The sequence below is a fragment of the Bidens hawaiensis genome, unplaced genomic scaffold (genome assembly GCF_021521415.1).
Source record: "Bidens hawaiensis isolate Kalapana, Puna unplaced genomic scaffold, B.hawaiensis_p1.1 tig00001960_1, whole genome shotgun sequence".
Taxonomy (NCBI): domain Eukaryota; kingdom Viridiplantae; phylum Streptophyta; class Magnoliopsida; order Asterales; family Asteraceae; genus Bidens; species Bidens hawaiensis.
The window spans coordinates 874,125-896,456 of record NW_027491108.1 but is presented as its reverse complement, the minus strand read 5'-3'; the positions used below and the strand labels follow the sequence as shown (position 1 = coordinate 896,456).

At 42.2% G+C, this 22,332-nt stretch overlaps 2 protein-coding genes and 1 non-coding gene across 3 annotated transcripts; 2 read left to right on the top strand and 1 right to left on the bottom strand.

The window, feature by feature from the left end:
* Nucleotides 1-707: 707 nt before the first annotated feature.
* On the bottom strand, nucleotides 708-780 carry TRNAR-ACG (transfer RNA arginine (anticodon ACG)). The gene has a single exon. It is a non-coding gene; the product is annotated as a tRNA-Arg (tRNA).
* A 14,566-nt stretch (nucleotides 781-15,346) lies between these two features.
* On the top strand, nucleotides 15,347-16,816 carry LOC143601268 (mediator of RNA polymerase II transcription subunit 6-like). The gene is made up of 5 exons (XM_077078724.1): nucleotides 15,347-15,657; nucleotides 15,735-15,909; nucleotides 16,000-16,069; nucleotides 16,168-16,277; nucleotides 16,413-16,816. The coding sequence occupies exons 1-5, from the start codon at nucleotides 15,410-15,412 to the stop codon at nucleotides 16,563-16,565; spliced, it is 756 nt and encodes a 251-aa protein (XP_076934839.1). The 5' UTR covers nucleotides 15,347-15,409; the 3' UTR covers nucleotides 16,566-16,816.
* Nucleotides 16,817-18,936: 2,120 nt separating this feature from the next.
* On the top strand, nucleotides 18,937-20,377 carry LOC143601790 (protein XRI1-like). The gene is made up of 8 exons (XM_077079105.1): nucleotides 18,937-19,015; nucleotides 19,106-19,201; nucleotides 19,263-19,399; nucleotides 19,478-19,541; nucleotides 19,622-19,697; nucleotides 19,784-19,824; nucleotides 19,908-19,994; nucleotides 20,094-20,377. Exons 1-8 carry the CDS (start codon nucleotides 18,937-18,939, stop codon nucleotides 20,375-20,377), a joined length of 864 nt encoding a protein of 287 aa, XP_076935220.1.
* Nucleotides 20,378-22,332: the final 1,955 nt, after the last annotated feature.

Below are 22,332 nucleotides of genomic sequence, written 5' to 3'. Positions count from 1 at the left end.
CTAATTTATGTTTAAGAATTTGTGTTTGTACCACTAATACTAACCGAATTTGTGTTGGTTCGTAGCTGTAACGTGCCAGTTTTTTGGTCAACATATGATAATTTGTTGTATTTTGGCATTGACGGGTTTATTTCTTTTGTTTAGTTTCGATATTGTAACCCGATACAGACTGACGTCGAGTCGACTTGCAGCGATTTTATGATTTAACGTTTTTACTTATGTTTTTCTGTTTGATTTAATGGTCCCGCCGCGAAGCGCGGGGTCCTAAATACTAGTTGTAATTATGTGTAGCATACGAAAATTAATATTTTAGTACTGAACTTGGAATGCTTTATCATTTTGTATGATGGCTGAATCAATAAATTTATTTTTGTAATTTTTTTTGCTTGTTACATTTTAAAATGTTGATATAAGTGGTATGACACGTGTTTTAGATTATTACGATTATGATTTTAGATCAACCTTTATACGTTAAGAAAAAATAAAATTTGAGACCGTTAAAGATGTTTATTTAATCACATAATTACAATACATGTCAAGTTCAATTCATATTTTTGATAAAGATGTGTTGTATTTGTGTTTAATTCTGGTCTGCTCTTAATCTGACTCTCTCATCGGTAAACACAAAACATAAACTACAATTGTGAAAAAAGGAAAAAAAAAAACAAAAAAAAAGATCGTTTTGCTCTTTGAAAATAAAAAAAAAACGACTCTGTTGGAGATCGAACCCAGAATCTCTGGTTTCGTAGACCAGCGCCTTATCCATTGGGCCACAGAGTCCTTTTTGTTTCTTCTAGGTCTAATAATATACTTATTCGTGACGTCTTCCAATGATGCTATGACTTTTTTATTTAATAGAATTCTCATTACTAATATTTTATTAGCTCATCTTTGAAGCTTTACTTATTTTTTGTTAACTCGTTAGCTTCTTTGATAATGCTTTTACATTAAGCCGTAACTTAATATTTTAACCTGAAGAAACGTGGATCTACTCGCTGGTAGCAGATCTACTTTCCTCGGGTGTGATTATACTATTTCACCGATGGTTCTTCTGGATCCGTGTTCTTCCACCTACAAAATGAACAGCGCCGTTACTTACCCCTCAGAAAGGGACAGAGGGGTCCTCTTTGGGGTAACCCTCCGGCGTGAGAATCAGTATATTGTCGAGAAGATGATAATGTGTGTCAGGGAATCTCAAGAGTATTGCTTAATAGCTGAATACCCTCTGATTGTGAGACTGTGTATTTGTATGTAACTGACTGTGTGTGAATGTAATTCAATATGATTGAATGTGATATCACTGCCTGTAACTGTCAATGATTGAGTATGAATGTGTCATCAAAGTGGAGTTGATGCTGTATTTATAGTGCTAGGGTTTCCACTGATTGGGCTCAACCTCGTTGGTCTCCTCCAATCGCACTGCGCCACGTGTCCTCCGGGACACCTGGCGCTTTCTCGTTGGTTGTAATCACGTGGTAACACATGAGTCATGCTGAGCTGTCCACCTTTCATTTAGCAGCTGTCAACATCAGCATATCCTTATTCCTTAAAAAGATGCCTTCTGGAAGGTTGCCTGACGTGCACAATCAAGGTTGCCCTAATCCTGATTTGGATAAGGACGAGGTCGATTATGTGCATGTGTGATATGCGCCAATCCTGAGGATGCGCGAGGTCTTCTCTTTATTCTCACGCGCAGATATTTCATGCGCAGATGTGATATGCACGAGCATGTGATATGCGCCACGCGCTGATGCGCCGCGCGCATATGTGATGCGCTAGCATATGTGTGCCTGGGCAGATGTGGTATGCACGAACATGTGATATGCGCCGCGCGCTGATGCGCCGCGCGCACATGTGATGCGCGAGCATATGTGTGCCTGGGCATATGATGCCTGAGCATGTTTTGTATGCGCTATGCGCATAGGTTTTGGCTTTGTGCCTTCATAATGTCTTTATCTTGTGGGTTGACCCGCCTTGCTCGGTGTTGAGGCGGGTACATACCTCTTCAAGACCCCCCAGTCTAATGTGTGTCTTATCTCGCGCGAGCGCGGTAAGATAGATATTAGACTTACTGATTTGGCCTGTTAAAGGGGTTTTGTCGTTTTCTTGGTTGTTTCCATCGTTGCGCGAAGTTCTATCCATTTGGTTGAAAACGAATCGTCTGTGTACGTGACGGTTGCTGACGTGGGTCAGTGATGGAGACGTGTCAGACATTTCGTGTGCTCGAGGTGCTACAGTTGCCTTTCGTGTCCCCTCACATGCTGTCAGGGACACGTGTCGCGCTCGCGTTGGTCCGTTCCTGCGAGTGGGGGCACGTGAACTCTGGCAGCAGCCGTATAGTTTCCTTTCATGTCTCCTCACACAGTGTCAGGGACACGTGTGACGCTCGCATTGGCCAAGACCTGCTAGAGGGGCGCGTGAAGTCCGTTCAGCATCAAAGTTTCTCTCTCCTGGGCCTATAAAAGCCAGCCCTTAGAGTTTTTATTCTTCACCTTCTTGCTTATTCTTCTAAGCTTTTCTTTCCTTGTTTTCTGATTATCCTTTTTTCTGCTTCCCAAATATCTGTTCCTCAGAAGTTTCCGTTTGATTTTCAGTTGTATGTCTGATTGTTCGGACTCCTCAAACCCGTCGATCACCTCAATCGTTTCTCGAAAACGCCGCGTGAAATCCGTAGTGATGTCGACGTTGAAGAAGAAAGGCAAGGGGAAGAAGGTTGCTGAGGGCTCATCGGAGGAGGTAAGGAGGACCAAGGTGGTGAGGAGGTGGAATGAAATCCCCTGCAAATTGAGGCAGGCTGATCTTGACAGCCTTATCGCCTCTCAGGGCTTTCCCACCCTGTTTGGCTGCATGTTGCCTGGGGCCGGGCAAACGGCGGCGGACCCGCCTGCCGGCTATATATCCCTATATAGCCACTTTTTCACCCACTGCAACCTTCGTCTCCCGATGACAAGGTTTGTGGGTGCACTGCTGAAGTTCTATGGGATTCATATATCCCAAGTCCATCCGTTTGGACTCGTGCGCGTGACTCACTTTGAGTTCATGTGCAAATCCCAGCGCGAGGAGCCCACTCCTCGGCGCTTTCAGTATTTTTACAAGCCCAAGATCCAAGACAATTGGTTCTCTTTTGTTCCTCGCAGTCAGAAGGTGAAGTGCTCCACTGTTTCATTCAAGAGCCTTCATGACTGGTCTGAGAGGTTCTTTTACATAAGGGCTGGTGTAATCCCCATCCGCATGACGATGCGCGCGATCGATTCTGCGCCCGCGGATGCGGATGTTATTAAGAACCCAACCGGCGCCTGGGTTAAGAAACTGACCGCCGAACCATCCCCCGCCAAGAGCATTCGCGAGGAGGCGCTGGTGGGGGTCGGCATGAGTAAGCTGTGGGCTGACAGCGCGCTTGAGCCCGTTATCCAAGTCGACGGGTTGTGTAAGTTTATTTCATTGCTTTATTTCATTTTCTGCGCGAACATAATTCTTTTGCTGATATCACTTGACTTGTTTTTGCGCAGTCACCAAAGATTATATCCACGCCGCTTATGATGATCAAGTGGAGTGTGGCTCCGTCGCGCTTGGCGCTGGGGAGGTTGGTTTCCCGGATCGCTTCGATGACATGTTCATCCCAGTGGATCTGGAATTTGACTTTGATAGCGACGCGCCTGGTAAGCCTTCGCACTTATGCTTATTCCTTTAGAATACCAAAGTTTATTAACAATTTTGTTTCTTGTATTTGCAGATGCGCTCGAAAACTATGAGCTGGAGCTCGCGGAAGAGGAGGAGGAGGAGGAAGAGGAGGCGCCCCTACTAAAACGCAAAGCTAAGGGGAAATCTGGCGCAGGGGCCAGTAAGAAACAGAAGAAAGATGACACCCCTGTCGCTCATCCCCATGCTCAAACGAAGGGACCTAAGGAAACCCAGGTGTTTACCACCAAGGTTTCTTTAGCTTCCCTGCCTGTGAGAGTGGGCAGACCCCCTGTCCACTTGAGGTATGGTGGCGTCACCTCCTCCGTTCGCGCGGCTGAAGAGAGAAGCGGTGCCGCGCCTGCGACAGGTATACTTTGCTTATCTTCATCTGATTGAATTAGTATTAAACCTTTGCTCCTTTGAATGTTTGCAGGACCGGCGACGGTCGCAGATCAGCCGCAGGCGCCACAAGGTGCTGAGGCTGCGCCGGGGGCTGCTTCGAAGTCCCCTGTTCTACCCTCTGAAAAGGGTAGAATGAACTTTATGGCGATGTTTGCCGCGCGAACAGAATTGCGCCAAGGTATGTTTTGCACATTTGTCTTCTGAATTTTTTCTTTTGGATTCAGTCATAAACCATTTTTCCTTGTTGATTTGTTCATAGGAGTTGTAGCTGGCGCACAAGTTGCTGGTGACACTCCTGGCGCCGTTGCTGGCGCCGCTGGTTCTGCTCCTGCTCCTGCTAGTGCTGAGTCTCCCCTTATTGGGATTACCAAGGAGCAGGAAACCGTATTGCGTGCCGAACTGGCGGCGTCGAGACCTCCCTCGCCTCCTCCTACACGCAGCCCTCCCCGCGAGACTGGTTTGGAACCCTCCAGGTCGCAGGAGAAGAGGCCTATTGAAGAAGATGAGGAGGATGAGGGGGCTCAATCTGAAGACTCCTTGGGAGACCACGCCAGCCCTGCGATGCCACAAGAGTTCGCAGCGCAGACTTCTGGTGGGGCTGGCGCTGACTTTTCTGCTTCATCCCCGCAGGTATGTTTTAATTTGTTGCTCCGCTGCGCGTACCTCCATATAAGTATGTTTTATGACTTAGAACATTTCTTGTGTTTTGCAGGAAGGTGACCACGTTTACCGCCCGAGATGGAATATTAATGAAGACAGTTCCTTCCAATCCATGGGCGTATGCGAGGACTTCTGGGCTCATGCCGTGCCTCCTACTGAAAGGAGGTATCAGGAGGAGCGCACCCGCGCGGACTTGCTGAATGACCATATTTTCGCTGGGTCAGCTTTCTTTGCTGCCTCCCAGGAGCTTCGTCGTGATTATATTAAAGTACGCGATGCTCTTGTGGAAGCCCAGCGAGAGGCTAAGGTGGCCGCCTGGAACCTTTCCGATGCTCGCGCACGAGCTGAGAAACTCCAGGCGGAGCTCAGCGAAAACCGAGCAAGTGCCAACACCGCCTTTATCAAGCGCGGGCATGAGCTCCAAGCTGCGCGGGAGAAGCAGCAGGTGGCGGAGGCCGAAGTTGCCAAGTACGCGCGGAGAGTGCGTGTCTTGGAACAGCAGGCTGAGGCGCGTGACCAAGCTATTGTCCAGAGTATCACTGAGAAATCATCACTGGAGAGCGAGGTTGCGCGCCTGAAGAAGGAGTTGGCGGTCGTGCAGGCCGATAGAGATGAGGCCTTGGCGACGGCAGCGTCCAGCCAGGAAGCACTTGATGCTGCGCAGGCTGAGAAAGAAAAAATTTTGGCGGCAGCAGCGTCTGATAAAGAGGAGCTAAAAAAGACCAAGGAAACTGTTGAGTTATTAAACTCCCAGGTTCCTGCCCTCGAGACGTCTGTTGCTGGCCTCGCGCAGGATCGCCAATGGCTGGTGTCACAGGGCATGACTCGTTGCGCTTTGGCGATGAAATATTCTGCCGAGTTTCAGGCCCTTGTGATGGACTGCAATGCTGCCGCGCGCTTGGTGGGTCGAGCTGAAGGGTTTACGGATGGGTATGAATATGGCATGTTGAAAAAGAACCCATCCGAGTACCCTTACAAGAGCGACGCGGCCTGCGCGGACATGGCCGCGGTGGGGGAGAAATATATGAATACTCCCATCCCCATCCTTATGCAGGTACCTTTACCTTAATGAGTTTTACTTGATTAATTTTCCAAGTGTTTTGTACTCAATACTTTTCTAATGATTTGCAGATAGCTGCGCTTGCTGACCAGCCCGATCTCAGCGCGCTAAAGAAGTTGCTCGATGAATGCGAGAGGGCTGGTAGCGATGATGGTGGCGCGGGGGATGTTGCCCCTGCCAGCGGCTCTGGCGCTGCGAAAGAACCTGCTCCTGACACCGTCGTGATAGAAGACTCCAATGAGGAGGAAGAACTTGACTATGGTCAGTTCGGAGATGAGGAGCGGGCCGCGCCAGATGCTGAGGGAGATGATGAGGGTGATGAAGCGGCTGACGTCGACGTGGAGACTTGAGAAGCCCTTCATCAAATTTTATATATTTTTTTTTTTATACTTGTAATTTGTAACTCATCATACTTGTAAATTTCAATGCTATGGAATGAAACTTGTTTTCTCTTTTTCTCATCTTGCGCATTTCCATTCATCTCTTCATGTTTGCTTGTATAGATATAAGATATGCTTGCACGTTAAAATAAGAACAAGGTTGTAAGGAAATTATTCACTTAACCTTTGTTCTATTTTGTAAGTGGTTTCGCAGTATCTTGTTTATGCTGACATGCGCGCTAACTTTTCACAATTCCTTTTTTGCGCGTCGTTGTCGCGCGGTTTTTATATGGAAGTATGAGTTTTAGCCATTACATGTCAGCATGTGTTACTCAGATATCCACTATGATTCCGCGCGCGACCTCGACCTGAGACCTTAACAACTATGATATGGCATGTACTTTGCCTTAGTTGTGTTTAAGGATTTTTATGATCAGACTTCGCGGGATGTAAGATGGATGTTTGTGAGTGTTTTGAGCTAAGGCTCTTTGTTTTGGGCTAAGGCCCTGACGTTTTTAGAGTTAAGACTCATTAACGTGTTTGAGCTAAGGCCCTGACGTTTTAGAGTTAAGACTCGTTAACGCGTTTGAGCTAAGGCTCGCGCATGTATGTTTTACTTCGTTTTATTTTGTTTTGAAGTCAATATAGTGTTGTCATATTGCTCCAAATTAATAAAGGAAGTGTGAAACATGTATGCAAAGTTAATAGAACAAATATTGAAAGATAGCGCTAATCATCATTCATGATGGCTTAAAAGACTTGATTACATATTTGAACTTTTACATGAAGCATTTTCTAAGTTGTGCCGCGTTCCACGCGCGCGGTATCTTTTTTCCATTCAAATCTTTTAAAGTGTACGCGCCTTTCCCCAAATCTTCTGAAATTTGATAAGGTCCCTCCCAATTGGGGGACATTTTTCCTGGGGGTATCGCGCGACTAGCTTCATTGTTTCGAAGGACAAAATCATTTTTCTTGAAGTGGCATTCTTTAACGCGCTGATTATAATATTTTTCCAGCTTTTTCTTGTATTTGGCTTCATTGATGATAGCCGCTTCTCTGCGCCCTTCAAGTAAGTTGAGGTCCAATCTTCTTTCGCGCTCGTTGTCAGTCTTGCTCATCATGAGTACCCTATGGGATGGGCATCCAATTTCTGCTGGGATCATAGCCTCTGTCCCATAGGTTAGGCTGAACGGGGATTCGCCGTTGCTAGTTTTGCTTAATGTCCTGTGCGCCCACAGGACATTAGGTAACTCTTCAACCCAAGAATGGGATTCTCCCTCCAACCTTTTCTTCAGCCCATTTAACAAACTTTGATTCGCGCGCTCCACTTGGCCATTCCCTTGAGGGTGGTAGACCGAAGTGAAGATTTGGTTGATGTGCAATTCTTTGAGCCAGCTGGATATCTTTCTGTCAGTGAATTGTTTGCCATTGTCGCTCACAATTTCCATAGGAAGGCCAAAACGGCAAATGATGTGGCTCCAGATAAATTGCTTCATCGCCTCAGCTGTGATTTTTGCTAGTGGCTTGGCTTCAACCCATTTTGTGAAATAGTCTACTGCCACTACCAAAAATTTCACTCGCCCTTGCGCTTGCGGCAGGGGCCCCACAATATCAATGGCCCATTTGTGGAAAGGCCATGCGGAGGTCACTGGAATCAAGTTGTTCTTTGGCCGCATGGTGTTTGGCGCGTGGCTCTGACATGCCTTGCATTTTTGGATTTCTTTTAGCGCATCCAAGTACATGCCTGGCCAATAGTAGCCTGCGCTCATTGCCTTGGCAACCATCATGCGCGGTCCAGCGTGTATTCCGCAGATTCCTTCGTGAATTTCCCTAATCACATAGCTTGCTTCTTCAGCATCAAGGCATTTCATGAGCGGTCCAAGATAAGAGCGTCGATATAATGTACCCTCAAGTAGTTCATAGTTCTGCGCCTTGTGTCTTATCTTCCTCGCCTGTGCGCGATCGTCCGGTAACTTCCCCTCCTTCAGGAATTCCATTATTGGAGTTATCCAGGATGAAGGGGTTGTATGAATTACAAGGACCGATTGCGTTTGCACTGACGGGCTGCTCATTACTTCCACCCTGACATCTTTGCCAAAGTGATCAAAATTAGTTGACGCCATTTTACTCAACGCGTCAGCGGACTTGTTTTCGCTGCGCGAGATGTGTATGATCTTGAAGAAGTCAAACTGCTCAACGAGCTTTTTTGCCTGCTCTAGATATAGAGGCATGGTGTTCTCCTTGGCGTCATAAAGGCCGTTGACTTGAGCAGCTACCAAGTAAGAATCAATATGGGCCTCTAGCCTTTTAACTCCAAACTTGCGCGCAATGCGCAGACCAGCCAGCAGGGCTTCATACTCAGCCTCATTGTTGGTACTCTTGAAGTCCAATCTGATAGCATAAGTATATTCATGATTATCAGGGTCCACCAGTTTGAGGCCTGCGCCGGACCCTTCGCTGTTGGAGGCTCCATCAGTGAATAGCCTCCAAACATCTTCTTCATCATTTGCTCGCGGAGGGTCTACCTCCCGCTGAGCTTCTTCAATCTTTCCCTCTGGGATTTCCGTGATGAAATCCGCTAAAACTTGACCCTTTATTGCTGGACGGGGCTTATAGGTGATCGTGTGTTCACCTAATTCCAGCGCCCACTTTGTCAGCCTTCCGGAGAGCGCGGGGCGTCACAAGACTTGCTGGATGTTATAACCTGTCAGAACTTCAATCGGATGACCATTGAAGTATCTGTGAAGCTAGCACGACGCGTGTGTTAGTGACAAAACTAACTTTTCCATGATGGAATAGCGCGTCTCAGGGTCTGTCAGCACCCGACTCACATAGTATATTGGCGTTTGGATCCCCTTGCGATCCACCAATAATACTGCGCCGATGGCGCGGTCTCCAGCTGACAGGTACAATGTAAGGGTTTCGCCAGGAAGTGGAGCTGTTAGCGCGGGCAGCTTCATGAGACATTCTTTTATCTCACTGAAAGCTTGCTCAGCCTCAGGCGTCCACTTGAATTGGCTCTTCTTCAAGCAGTTCTTCAAAGTGTTAACGAATGGAGTAGATTTGCTGGCGTGATTCGCTAGGAACCTGTTGATTGACAACAATCTACCATTCAGCTTCTGAACCTCTTTCATGGTGGATGGTGAAGGCATGTCAAGGATGGCTTCCACCTTTTCGGGGTTCACCTTGAAACCATCCTTAGTGACCATTACACCAAGAAATTTCCCCTCTTCCGCGCCGAAAGTACATTTACTCGGGTTGAGCTTCATGTTAACTTCCGTTAGGCGCTGAAGAGTTTCCTCGATGTCTTTGAGCATTTGTCTCTCCTCCCTGCTCTTGATCACCAAATCATCAACGTAGACTTCTAGATTTCTTCCGATTTGTTCACTGAAAACCGAATCCATAAGTCTCTGATAGGTTGCGCCCGCATTCTTTAAACCAAAGGGCATTTTTGTGTAACAAAAAACACCCTTGTCGGTTCTGAAGGCAGTCTTGTCTTCGTCCTGTGGTGCCATTTGAATCTGGTGATAGCCTTTGTAGGCATCCAGGAAACATTTGAGCTTGAATGGCGCCACGGAGTCCACCTTTGCGTCGATGTTTGGGAGGGGGTAGCAGTCTTTCGGACATGCTTTGTTGAGGTCCTTGAAGTCAATACACATCCTCCATGACCCGTTGCTTTTCTTTACCATCACAGGATTGGCTACCCACGTTTGGTATCGGATCGGGCGGATGATGTTTGCGTGCAACAGGTCCTCCACTTGCTCATTCATGGCCTTCGCCTTTTCATCCCCCATGATTCTCTTTTTCTGAGCAATTGGCTCCACCGACTTGAACGTGTTAAGAGAATGTTGCGCCAAGTCCCGCGGGACCCCCGTCATATCAGAGTGTTGCCACGCGAAAACCGACGTGTATTTTGTGAGCAACCTTTTCATTCTCAATCTCGTTTCGTCTGAAATGGTTGCGCCAATTGTGACCGTTTGCTCTGGGAATTTTGGGTTTAAAATCCACTTCTCTGGCGCATTGTCCGCCATTGGAAGTTTCATTCTCCCTTCCCGCGGCGTACTTGTCACTGCGCACAAATGATCGCGGTAAACAAATGTTACGCCTGTTGGTGTAGGGAACCCCAATGCGCCGTGCGCTGGCGACGGTACAGCATTAAATTGGGCAATCGTTCCCATACCCAGGATCATATTGTGGCATGACGTGGTGGGCAAGACCAAGAAGTTGACAACTTCGGCTCGCTTGTGCTCATCATCCCCCATAGTTAGTTCAAACTGAATCTGGCCTAGGGGATGGATGATTTCATTTGAAACACCACAGATTGGTGCGTTCACAATTTCGAGCCGCGCTTGGTCTGCCGGGTCTAACTTTCTGAAACATTGCTCATACATAATGTCAGATTCGCTTCCAGTGTCCACCAGGACCTTTGACACTTCGTAATGAGCAATGTGTGTGGTGATGACGAGAGGACTGCTTATTGAAGGGCCTCCCCTGATTCTTGGGAAGATGACTTGCTGCTCGCGCCAATCTCCGTGGATTTGCGCGCTTCTCTTTTTTGACGTCTGCCCCTGTCGTCCCCCCTCAGCCACACAGATTCTTTTGTATTTCTTGCTGGCAGAGGCTCCTTCCGGTTGCTCATCTTCTATTCTTTGGTTTTTCACCAAGTGAGCCAGCCTGCCTGATTTTACATCCTTTTCGATCGCATCCTTTAAATGATGGCATGCGTCGGTGTTGTGGCCCGGGGACCTGTGAAATTCACAATATTTGCCACTGTTTTGCGGTCCCTTGTAGTGTAGTTGCTTGGGGGGCTTGAATTGAACATTCTCAGTACTTAACACCTGTGAAGGTGTTTTAGTGAGGGGTGTCCATATTCTTGGCAGAGGTCTGCTAGGATCTCTGCCGCCCTCCCTCTTGTCACCCTCCCCGCGACTACGGACATCTTTTTGGGGCTGGGGTGAGCTTGGTTGCGCTTGCTTTTCTGCGGAAGAAAAACTTGTTGGCTGCAACCTGGACCATACAGAGTTCTGTTTGGCCCTCTTCTCTTTGCTGCGCGGTGATTCAGCCTGATGCGCTCTTTCTCTTGCCCTATCTTGGGCAATCTGTTTTTCATTTCTCGCGAAAACTCGCGATGCCTCCATTAACTTGGCCCACGTGGTGGGCATGCCATCTTTGCTTACGAGAGCTCGTCGTAATTGATCACTGCGCGCGCCTTGTATAAAGGCCACGCGCAGGAGTTGCTCGGTTATACCTCCGATTGCCAGAGACTCCTGATTGAACCGAGTGATGTAATCTTCAATCGTTTCATCATTCCTACGTACGCAGTGCATGATGTCATCAGGATCGCGCGTGTGCCTGCGCTGCTGTACGAAGTGGGCTTGGAACTTTTCTAATAGTTCCTCGAACCCATCAATTTGCCCAGTCGGCAAGCTCTCGAACCATACTCGCGCCGCGCCCGTTAGGCAGCGAGCAAACATATGACACCATGTTGGCATCGTCCAGCTCTCCAGGTTTCCCGTGTTGTAAAAACCTTGCAAGAAATCGTCTGGATCTGTCGTGCCGTCATACTTACCCAGACCACTTGGCATCTTGGTCTTGTGCTGGATGGGAGCCTGCGCGATGCGCGCAGTGAACTTTGAGTGTTTCACCAAGATGGCTGGTCTGTAGGGTGTGGTTACGTCCACTTGCCCTCTGACTGGTGGGCTGTACGGCATGTGCAGATCCAGATCGGCTCTGGCTCCAGGCGCCATGTTCACAGGTGCGCGGAGCTGTGAGCCTCCTGCATGAGTATCCCGCGTCTTCCTCATGCTATGCACTTCTTCATCACTGAACTCAGTGTGTGCAGTGTGAACAGAATGTCCTTCTTCCGGCGCGCGCGGCCTTTTTGTAGTCTGCTTATCAAACGCTTGCCTTTGTGTTTGGTCGGCTAGCTTCCTCTGTTTGACCATTTCATTGTACTTTTCCATCAGATGCCGCTGCTCGTTTATGAGCCATTCATTCGGATCATTTGTTTCTTCTTCTGGACCCATTGGTCCTTTCAGTTTCGCGCCGGCCATATTTTGTAACATGAGATCGTCTGGAGGAGTTTCAGTCTGGCCGTGAGGGGTTGTGACGAAGGGACGGTTGCTGGTGGTACGCATAGAATCACGCGGAACCCTCAGAACCTGCTGTCCGTCGTTAACACCCTCACGTTCAATATCCTCCAGAGCTTGATCAACGTTGCGAACGCCAGAAACCATGGTGATTGATTTTTTTTATGTAGATCTGATGAGATCTGATTGCCGATGTGTCCCACGGATGGCGCCAATGAAGAAACGTGGATCTACTCGCTGGTAGCAGATCTACTTTCCTCGGGTGTGATTATACTATTTCACCGATGGTTCTTCTGGATCCGTGTTCTTCCACCTACAAAATGAACAGCGCCGTTACTTACCCCTCAGAAAGGGACAGAGGGGTCCTCTTTGGGGTAACCCTCCGGCGTGAGAATCAGTATATTGTCGAGAAGATGATAATGTGTGTCAGGGAATCTCAAGAGTATTGCTTAATAGCTGAATACCCTCTGATTGTGAGACTGTGTGTTTGTATGTAACTGACTGTGTGTGAATGTAATTCAATATGATTGAATGTGATATCACTGCCTGTAACTGTCAATGATTGAGTATGAATGTGTCATCAAAGTGGAGTTGATGCTGTATTTATAGTGCTAGGGTTTCCACTGATTGGGCTCAACCTCGTTGGTCTCCTCCAATCGCACTGCGCCACGTGTCCTCCGGGACACCTGGCGCTTTCTCGTTGGTTGTAATCACGTGGTAACACATGAGTCATGCTGAGCTGTCCACCTTTCATTTAGCAGCTGTCAACATCAGCATATCCTTATTCCTTAAAAAGATGCCTTCTGGAAGGTTGCCTGACGTGCACAATCAAGGTTGCCCTAATCCTGATTTGGATAAGGACGAGGTCGATTATGTGCATGTGTGATATGCGCCAATCCTGAGGATGCGCGAGGTCTTCTCTTTATTCTCACGCGCAGATATTTCATGCGCAGATGTGATATGCACGAGCATGTGATATGCGCCACGCGCTGATGCGCCGCGCGCATATGTGATGCGCTAGCATATGTGTGCCTGGGCAGATGTGGTATGCACGAGCATGTGATATGCGCCGCGCGCTGATGCGCCGCGCGCACATGTGATGCGCGAGCATATGTGTGCCTGGGCATATGATGCCTGAGCATGTTTTGTATGCGCTATGCGCATAGGTTTTGGCTTTGTGCCTTCATAATGTCTTTATCTTGTGGGTTGACCCGCCTTGCTCGGTGTTGAGGCGGGTACATACCTCTTCATAACCCTTTATGATTTTATTCTTTTCTTTACTACCCGTATTGACCTAGTAATACTAATTAACAAACACACAGTAAAATCTTACTTATAAAGTAAGATTTAGGGCATGCGAGATAAGGATATGTATTTTCTCAATCTAGTAGATGTGATAAAAGAATAGAAAGATAAAAAGATGATAAAAATACAAAAAAAAACAAGAAAGTAATTCATTGACACCAATGAAGAATGACAAACCAAAAGTAGAAACAATAAGATATTAAAATAAGCTATCATTATATCATGTAACTCACAAAAAAAATTGGTCACTGGACATTTTTTGTAACTCAACTAGGCTTGATAAGTGGAAACTTTAACTAAAATAAACATTTTGACCATGATTTAGCGGTTTAGTGATATGTTGTTAGTTAACCACGGAAATGACGTGAGTTCAAGTTTTTACAAATGAATGGATTTTAATATCAAATACTAATTAACATTCTCAAAATGTTACACCACCAATTTAAAAGGCTTTGCCTAATCTACATCTCTAATTTATACTTTCTCAACAAGCTAAAATTTAAGGGAGGTCAAACCAAGTATATATGGAATTGAATGGCTATAAGTTAACCCATAATCTTTGAGTATAGAGTATGTCAAACGATGTAAAAGCAAGAATTCTAGAATGAAGAACTTGATGTTGGAGCTATAATTGCATGCTAGTCACACCAAAAACATCATACACTATCACACGTGTGAAAGGAATAGTTACATGTGTATCAACAATGACCCCACTCCGAGACGATTATTATACATACCATTAATAGGAGTTAGTTAAGATAAGTTATTCATTCTGAATTGTTATAACTTGTTACCACACCTTTTAATGAGTTCAAGTGTCCAACGCCCAAACCACTATGATTACAGGCAAACATTGTTATCATATGGTAAGCCTATAGACGATAAATCTTTCATACCTATTATGATACATAAGAGTTAAGTACACACCTTTTTAGGCATCAAATTAAATTAAAATACAACAAAAATAGAATTATTAAGGTTTGAACTGTAAATGAATAAAAATATAAACCAACGCCCTTTCGGACCAGAGCCTAAATCTGGCGCCCTCTGGTCCCTCTGACCACTCGGCCAAACCGTCTTTGCGTCTTAATTACTCATTTATTGCTATAATTACATTTTCTGCAGTTCATTAGGTTACCCAGCTTAACGTTTTAAGCAAAAGCAAGCGTCTGTAGTGATCTGAAGCATCATTTGTTGCGTCTGGTTGCCAAGTTGAATTGATCCCAGGTAAATAATAAATTCCTAATATCTTTTCGTCAATCGAATTTAGGTTTTTCAATTTATTTGTATCTTGATATCAAGAATTAGGGTTACTTTGAAATTCGAATCTAGTTGTGCGTGCTATTCTCAATTGGGTTATCTTATTCAAATTAATACAGCTTAATCCCTAATCCCTTCTTCAACTAGACTTCATTATATGTACTAGACACCATAGAAATTGTACAATTGGGATTTTGCTGGAATGCACACAAGGTGTTTGATGTTATGTCTACATGTACTATTTTAATTGTATCAGGCTTAAGACACATTTTTTTATGTACCATTTTTAAAATACACAATATCAACTTGTAGTGCAAACCTAAATCAAGTGAAAAGGTAAACAGTTTAGGAATTTGGGTGATCGGTTTCTTGATTATGCCGTTATACAACTTAACACATTGCTCTATAACACAACTTATGTGTCGGAAATAGAACCAGCTAAGAATCTTGCCCGAGATTAGATGTGTTTCGGAAATTAATTCCGTGATCGAAATTCTTTATTAAATTTTTACTGTTATTATTTTAAAACAGGTGAAAAGGCTATTGTGTTGCTAAATTTAGAGTTGAGGGCAATGGCAGGTACACCCATGCTGCCGCCCAACATGGTGGATGGAAATCCTGCAGCAGCGGCGGCCCCACCGACACCCGGGACTGACATGACGGGAATATGCTTCCGTGATCAGTTATGGTTAAACACGTATCCATTGGACCGCAATCTTGTCTTTGATTATTTTGCGCTCTCTCCTTTCTATGATTACACTTGCAACAACGAACAGCTCAGGATGCGTTCCATTCATCCTTTAGATCTTTCCCATCTTTCGTAAGTTATAGTATTATTTAATGTTATTAATTAGTATTGAAGCAGAGTGAGATTATTAATGACAGTTGATGTTATAGTAAAATGACAGGAATAGAGTTCATGGTGAGTGAAGTTATGGAGCCTCACTTGTTTGTGATGCGTAAGCAAAAGAGGGACGGTCCCGAGAAGGTGACCCCAATGCTAACATATTATGTGCTTGATGGTTCAATATATCAAGCACCACAGCTTTGCAATGTCTTTGCAGCTCGGGTTGTACGTACTATTTCGTCATTTTTTTCTGTTAGTTCATATAAAGTATTACATTGCAGTATGTTGTGTAGTTTAATCTGGTTGTATATACAGGGACGCGCGTTATATTATATATCAAAGGCTTTTACAACTGCAGCCTCAAAGTTGGAGAAAGTTGGGTATGGTAAGTATTCTTGTCAGATCCAGAAATCATTTTCTGTCTTTTTTTTTTACTTTTAATAAATAGTAATGTATTAAATATCATTGATGAGTATTATATAGTGGATTCTGAGGATGAGAAAACATCACTTGAACCAAAGTCTGCTAAGGAGACTATTGACGTTAAGGAAGTCAAACGAGTTGACCACATTCTTGCCTCCTTGCAACGCAAGGTAAACCGTGCCTTTTTATCCTTATTTTTCTGATTTCAAAACTTCGTAGGCCAACTTAGCTAAATGTCAAACGGGCAATTTGTTTATATTCATATGCTTACAATATTTTTTTATTAAACTGAACTTTGCATACAGCTTCCGGCTGCGCCACCACCACCGCCATTCCCAGAGGGTTACACACCACCATCAACCGCAGAAGGAGAACAGGGCCCTGAAACCGAGCAAGCAGAGCCTTCAGTTGACCCCATCCTTGACCAAGGTCCAGCTAAAAGAATCAAGTATGCTTAATCATGGTTACTTTAGTATTGAACAAGTAAGGCTTATGGTCTCTACTTCTAATGTAAGATTGTCTTGTATTGATTATGATACTTAACTATGAGCTTTTGTTGATTAACCAATAGACTATAGTAAAGTAACTTTGGATCCAATGTTAACACATTTTTTTCTTTCATTAATTAATTTTCTTTATCAGTAGATGAATACAAACATACTGCGACAATGGTCATGTGAATTCATTAGCATAAAACGATAATGTCCATAAACATTCTTGTTGTTTTGTCATCCTGCAGCACAGAATCAATACTGTGATAATCCTCAATTTTGGGAGTTTATTTTTATAGAATCTTCGCTCAATGACGTCTTAACATGATATCTATTAATCTAATTATTAGGACAAAGAAATTTGAGTAAATTACAAATTTTGGCCTTCAGAAATATTCAATATTATGGAATGCGTCCTCCAGACTTTCTGTTACTATTCTTTACATGTATTTTCATCTTGCTTTTAGTCCTTTCACTAATGAATTTTGAAATGTATTATATGTTTGATATTACTTCAAGCTCAAAAACTTTTATCAACTAAAAAGAATAATATTACTTTTAAATTGTGAATGTTGGTATACTAACTTGAACGTCCCAATAAACAATGCGCCATGACATAATAAACATTTGAACTTCAAAAGAAAAGAAAATATCATCTATAAAGTACGATATGACATGATAAACGTTTGAACTATTTTTATAAAAAATTATATCATCTATGAAGTACAATGTGCGTAGTAAAGTTTCTGTTTGGTGTAAAAACAAACTGCATATGTGGAGATTTCTAAGTCTCATGAGGGGTGTTGTTCATGTCTAAGATTCCGAACCTACCATAGAAGATTAAAAGGTTAGTAGATTTCAGGCAGTAACGTATAGTATCGGAAATTGATCTTTTCTTGCCTTTCCACAAGCCAACATATCTTGCATACATATGGGATAAAAAGTCTCTCCCATCATACCTCGTGAGTCGTGAAGTCGCTTCTTGGAGTGCTACCCCGTCGTTGTCGTTTAGTACTTTCATTCACTAAAGTATCATACAAGTTAAACATATGATCACGGGCCTCACGACTATTACTTGAACATTTTGAAGATGCTACATTGTCATTGATTTGTGAATGTTTGATGTTGTACCATATTTTCTAGATAAACATCAAACATACTTGATAAATGTTGGTTAAATTTATTTTTAACCATTTTAGTCAAGATACGGGTCCTCTTCGTGTCAATCCACCTTGGCTCGTTGTCGAATATTTAAATGGCAAGCTTTGTCGAACCATGAAATGCGTCATTTGCTTCCGAACCACATGAATGCTACAAGCCCACAAATTTATATCATTTGCCAGTAACACTCGAGTTGGTTCTTCTTTTAACGCCTTAAGACAATTCAAGACAATGCGACTTTTCAAAGTTGTGTTTGCAATTTTTTTTAAAAAATTAGGAAAAAACTTGCTACAAACCTTGTTTGGATTCACATAAATCATAGTTGTGGAACCACCACCGAGCTATTGAAGAGGAGCCACCACTAACGATTAATTGCACACCCATTTGAGAGATGTTTAATAAGTGCAATTTGTTTGTAGAAGAAATTAGAAAAGATATAAATATATTATTATCCTCCGTTAAAGGGAAATGAATGAATTATATAAATAAATAGACCCACCCAAACCCAAATAAATACTGCACGTATCTCCACACCACCATCTCAACGGCTACTTACTTCCGATTGCAATTTCTATACTATAGAAGCAAACAACCTTCGTCTTTGATTTGATTGATTCAGCTGCTTGCTGCTACCAGATTTCATTATTATTTACTTCCATGGACCACTACTAGTACGTGCCTGCTAATCTAATCTAATCCCCCCTTTTACTCTATTATTATTATTATTATTTTAAAAACGAATGTAAGGTGATTGTCCCAGTTTTACGAGTTGCAGCTCGTTTCATTTCATGTTTCATCGATTGATTTGTGCATACACTCACTATCCTAGCCGACTCAGCTCGGTTAGTCGGTTTATATGTACATATCTATGGAGTCACGAGCTGTTTGGACAGCCCTAGTGCATATGAAGTTCTGCATTCATCTCATGACGAGCTATTTTTTCTAGTTTAATTTTGTGACCATCGACATGATTAGTAATGGATAGATCTTGATTTTTCTTTTGGCTCGGCTTTATATTAAGATTATTATTATGTATGTATGTATGTTCATCCATTACTAAATGCTATTATTAATTCTCTCCTGCTTATACTCCACCAATTTATTACACAAATCAACTAATTAATTGCCATAATTATCATCTATTCAACTCTTTATACTGCCTGATCCTAATTTAGTTATGTGTTGTGTTGCTCATCTAATGAATTCTAGCAATGGAATTTGCAACTGGAAAGACGACGATTACAGTCTACTACTAGGCAAGACTCTTTTTATTTGTTACTTAATCGTAATGTTGTTTGTATGTTGTTCATTACTTCATATCTAATGCTAAAATGGATTATAAACAGATGCGTCTAATAGCCTCTGGAACGATGATGATCTTTCTTACATGTTGGATGAAACAACCACCCCTGTCAAGTCTTGTCAGGATTTGGCGTATAATGGTAGTTTGTATATTATTATTATTATTATTATTCGTGTTAGTTAATTGGACTGGTTAATCAGAATATGTAGAGAAGGGGCTAGAGCCATCTTCCAGATCAAAGAGATGTCGTGTGCTGCATTTTGATGATGAAATTTTGGATGCTGATGTTCTTCAACTTTGTGATGAGGATTTTTCATCCGACTTTTTAAAGTCTAAGGTTTAAATCAGCTTGTTTACATTGAGTTTGAATATTTTGCAGTTCTTGTTTTACCACGCGTTTTGCTATCTTGTTTAGGAGAATGAAGACTCATTAGATGTGGTTTTTGCTGACATGGCACAATGGGTGTCTGGATTTGCTGGTTTGACTCTTGAAAATCATTGTTAAATGATGCAATGATGTTTGTTTGATTTGAAAGTGAGTAATAATTTGTGTTTTCAGATGATATGCGCCTATCTGCATCTGGTTCGGATCAATCTTCAGATGACTGGCTACCCGATTGCTTTCTTGATGATCTGTATGTTTTTTTTTCCTAAGTTTATGTTATAATTTGATATCTTTGTTCACATAAATGATTGGTACGATTCAATATTTTGAATACAGGAATGTATCAAGATTATCTGACATCCAGATGCATCATGCAGGTAGTTGCACATTTGAACATTTAAATGTTCTATTTTGTTTGATGTACCATATTTAATATTTTTGTGTTTAATTGTTGTTACAGATTCAAGCAATTCACAAACCGAGTATGGAGGTAATAATATGGTTCCAGAGCACCACACCCCTATTTGCCGAAACATCAGTTCTGAAGGTTTGTCTTCTCAAGTTATATAATTATTTTTATTTATGTAAGTTTAAATTATTATATTAATTTTTCTTACTGTTGCTGATGATTGACTCTTGAAATCAGATCATTCAATCTTGCAATGCATAGGGAAAAAGTCTTTGATGAAGACACCAACAAAGATGGCATCAACAGTTGTTATTCCATTTGCATTTGTAAAACCTTGTGGCGAAGGGGCGGTTACTCTTAAAGACATAAACCGAAACCGAATCCGCACCCCGCCTCCATCAAAACCGAAACCAATGTCATACCCGACATCTGCTTTCTCCGGGAAGCCAATTGTTGGTAAAACCAAGATCTGGACAGAAGGTGGGAAAGGCAGTATTACAATTATGAGAACAAAAGACTGAACTGAAGAAAGAAAGACATTGCTAGCTACCAACCATCCCTAGGATCCAAGATTTTGATGATTAATGATTAATGTTGCAATTTGATGATGATTTATATTGTTTGAATCTCACAATCAATTATCCAGTTTGAATTTTTCAATATATAATATTATTTCGGCCAGATTACCCAAATTGTTTAACTGTTATATTTTAAATTTTGAAAATTTTAAGAATGTTGTCTTTTTAAGCGTGTGCATCTTTTTCTTTACCATTTTTATTGATGGATAATAAAAAACAAAATAATAATAATCATCATCATCATCATCGTACTCAGTATATCCCACCAATAGCAAAGCTATGGTAGGGTCTGAGGAGGGTAAGATGTAGGCAGCCTTACCTCTACCCCATAGGGATAGAGAGGCAACTTGGCCTCGAGCCAATAGAATATCAAATATGATATGAGCAGTAGCGGAACCAGAAATTTTCAGCTAGAGGGTCAAAATAAAAACGTTTTGCATGCATTAGCGTATATCATGGCTCGAGTAAACGGTGCCTTTCATTAGTTATTCTCTCATCTTTTCTCTATAGTATTAATCGACTAACAATTAATTGGTTTATGCCAAGACGGATCACGAATATTTATTTTAATAATTCAACTTATCGGTGCTTTTAAGTTTTAATACTTATTTCATTGGTATTTTAGCTTATTTCCGCACCTGGTACATGAAAATAATAATAAATAAATATTGAAAATATTTAATTAAAGAACATATTCTAAAGTAAACCCAATGATGGATAGGTTAAATATTATACATTTAACTTAATAAAATCCAATAATATTAAAAAAAAAATTATATATATTTTGGCTAATATAAAGTAAACAAAATATTATGATTACAAGATATTTCTAAAAGAAAAGTGATAGTTAACATAGAAATATAATAACTATTTAGCATGATCTTTTGAATGGAAGTATAAAATATTTTAATAAATACAAAATATTTGGGGTATCCTGATTACAGGTTATAAAATATTTTATTTCATATCCCGACTATCAATAAAGTTACTCTTTACCTTTGTTTTCATCTACCCTTCCTCTTCAAACTTCAGGAGCAAAGCGTATTCCCGACTGCCGGAAAAGTTATACATCAGATGTAGATTGTATTTTCGCTTCCCTTTTTCACTTCAGATACTGAAAGAAGGATAATACAGAGGGTCAAACTGAACAAATGATTCTCAATTGCATGCTTCGGTTAACATACAGTTTAGCCAGCCGGAGGGTCAAGTAACCTCCTTGACCCTCCCCTGGTTCCGCCGATGAATATGAGTCTAGGTAGCTCGACTTATCTCTAAGTTAGCCAAAATTTGAGCTCTTACTGAGATCATTTAAGTCGAGTCAAGTAGCTAGACGAAAATGAGTTGTGGCTAGACAAATTGACTCATTTCTATAATGAAAAGTCAATACCAAATTTTGAGAGTCTGGTAAGGAGAGTCATCACTACAAACATTCTTTTAAATTCAATTATACATCCAAAACACCAATCTACTTTCCTATCAACCTCAGTACCTTAAATTTCAATCATTATTACCAAGTTTTACATTTATCTTTCATCATCAAATTTACCCATTTTTATATTTAAATTCAGTGGAAAGTACATAGACAATTCAAAAAGCAATGCTGAGGAATTTAAAAACAATTGGAATAAACCAGTAGCAAAGAAATAATGCGACCGACGCAAGTGTGAAAATGATAAGTTCAATACAAAGTATTTGGTTAAACAACTCTAAAAGCAATGTCGAGGAAATTAACAATAATTGGAGGGGAAGAAGCAGTAGCAAAGAAAGGATGCGACCGACGCAAGTGTGAAAATGATAATTTAATCGTTAGGAAATACCATATCCAATCAAACGTAAAGATTATTCCAAACTATAACTAAAGAGATTCGAGTCATGTTTAGAATAAATCAAAAAAAAAA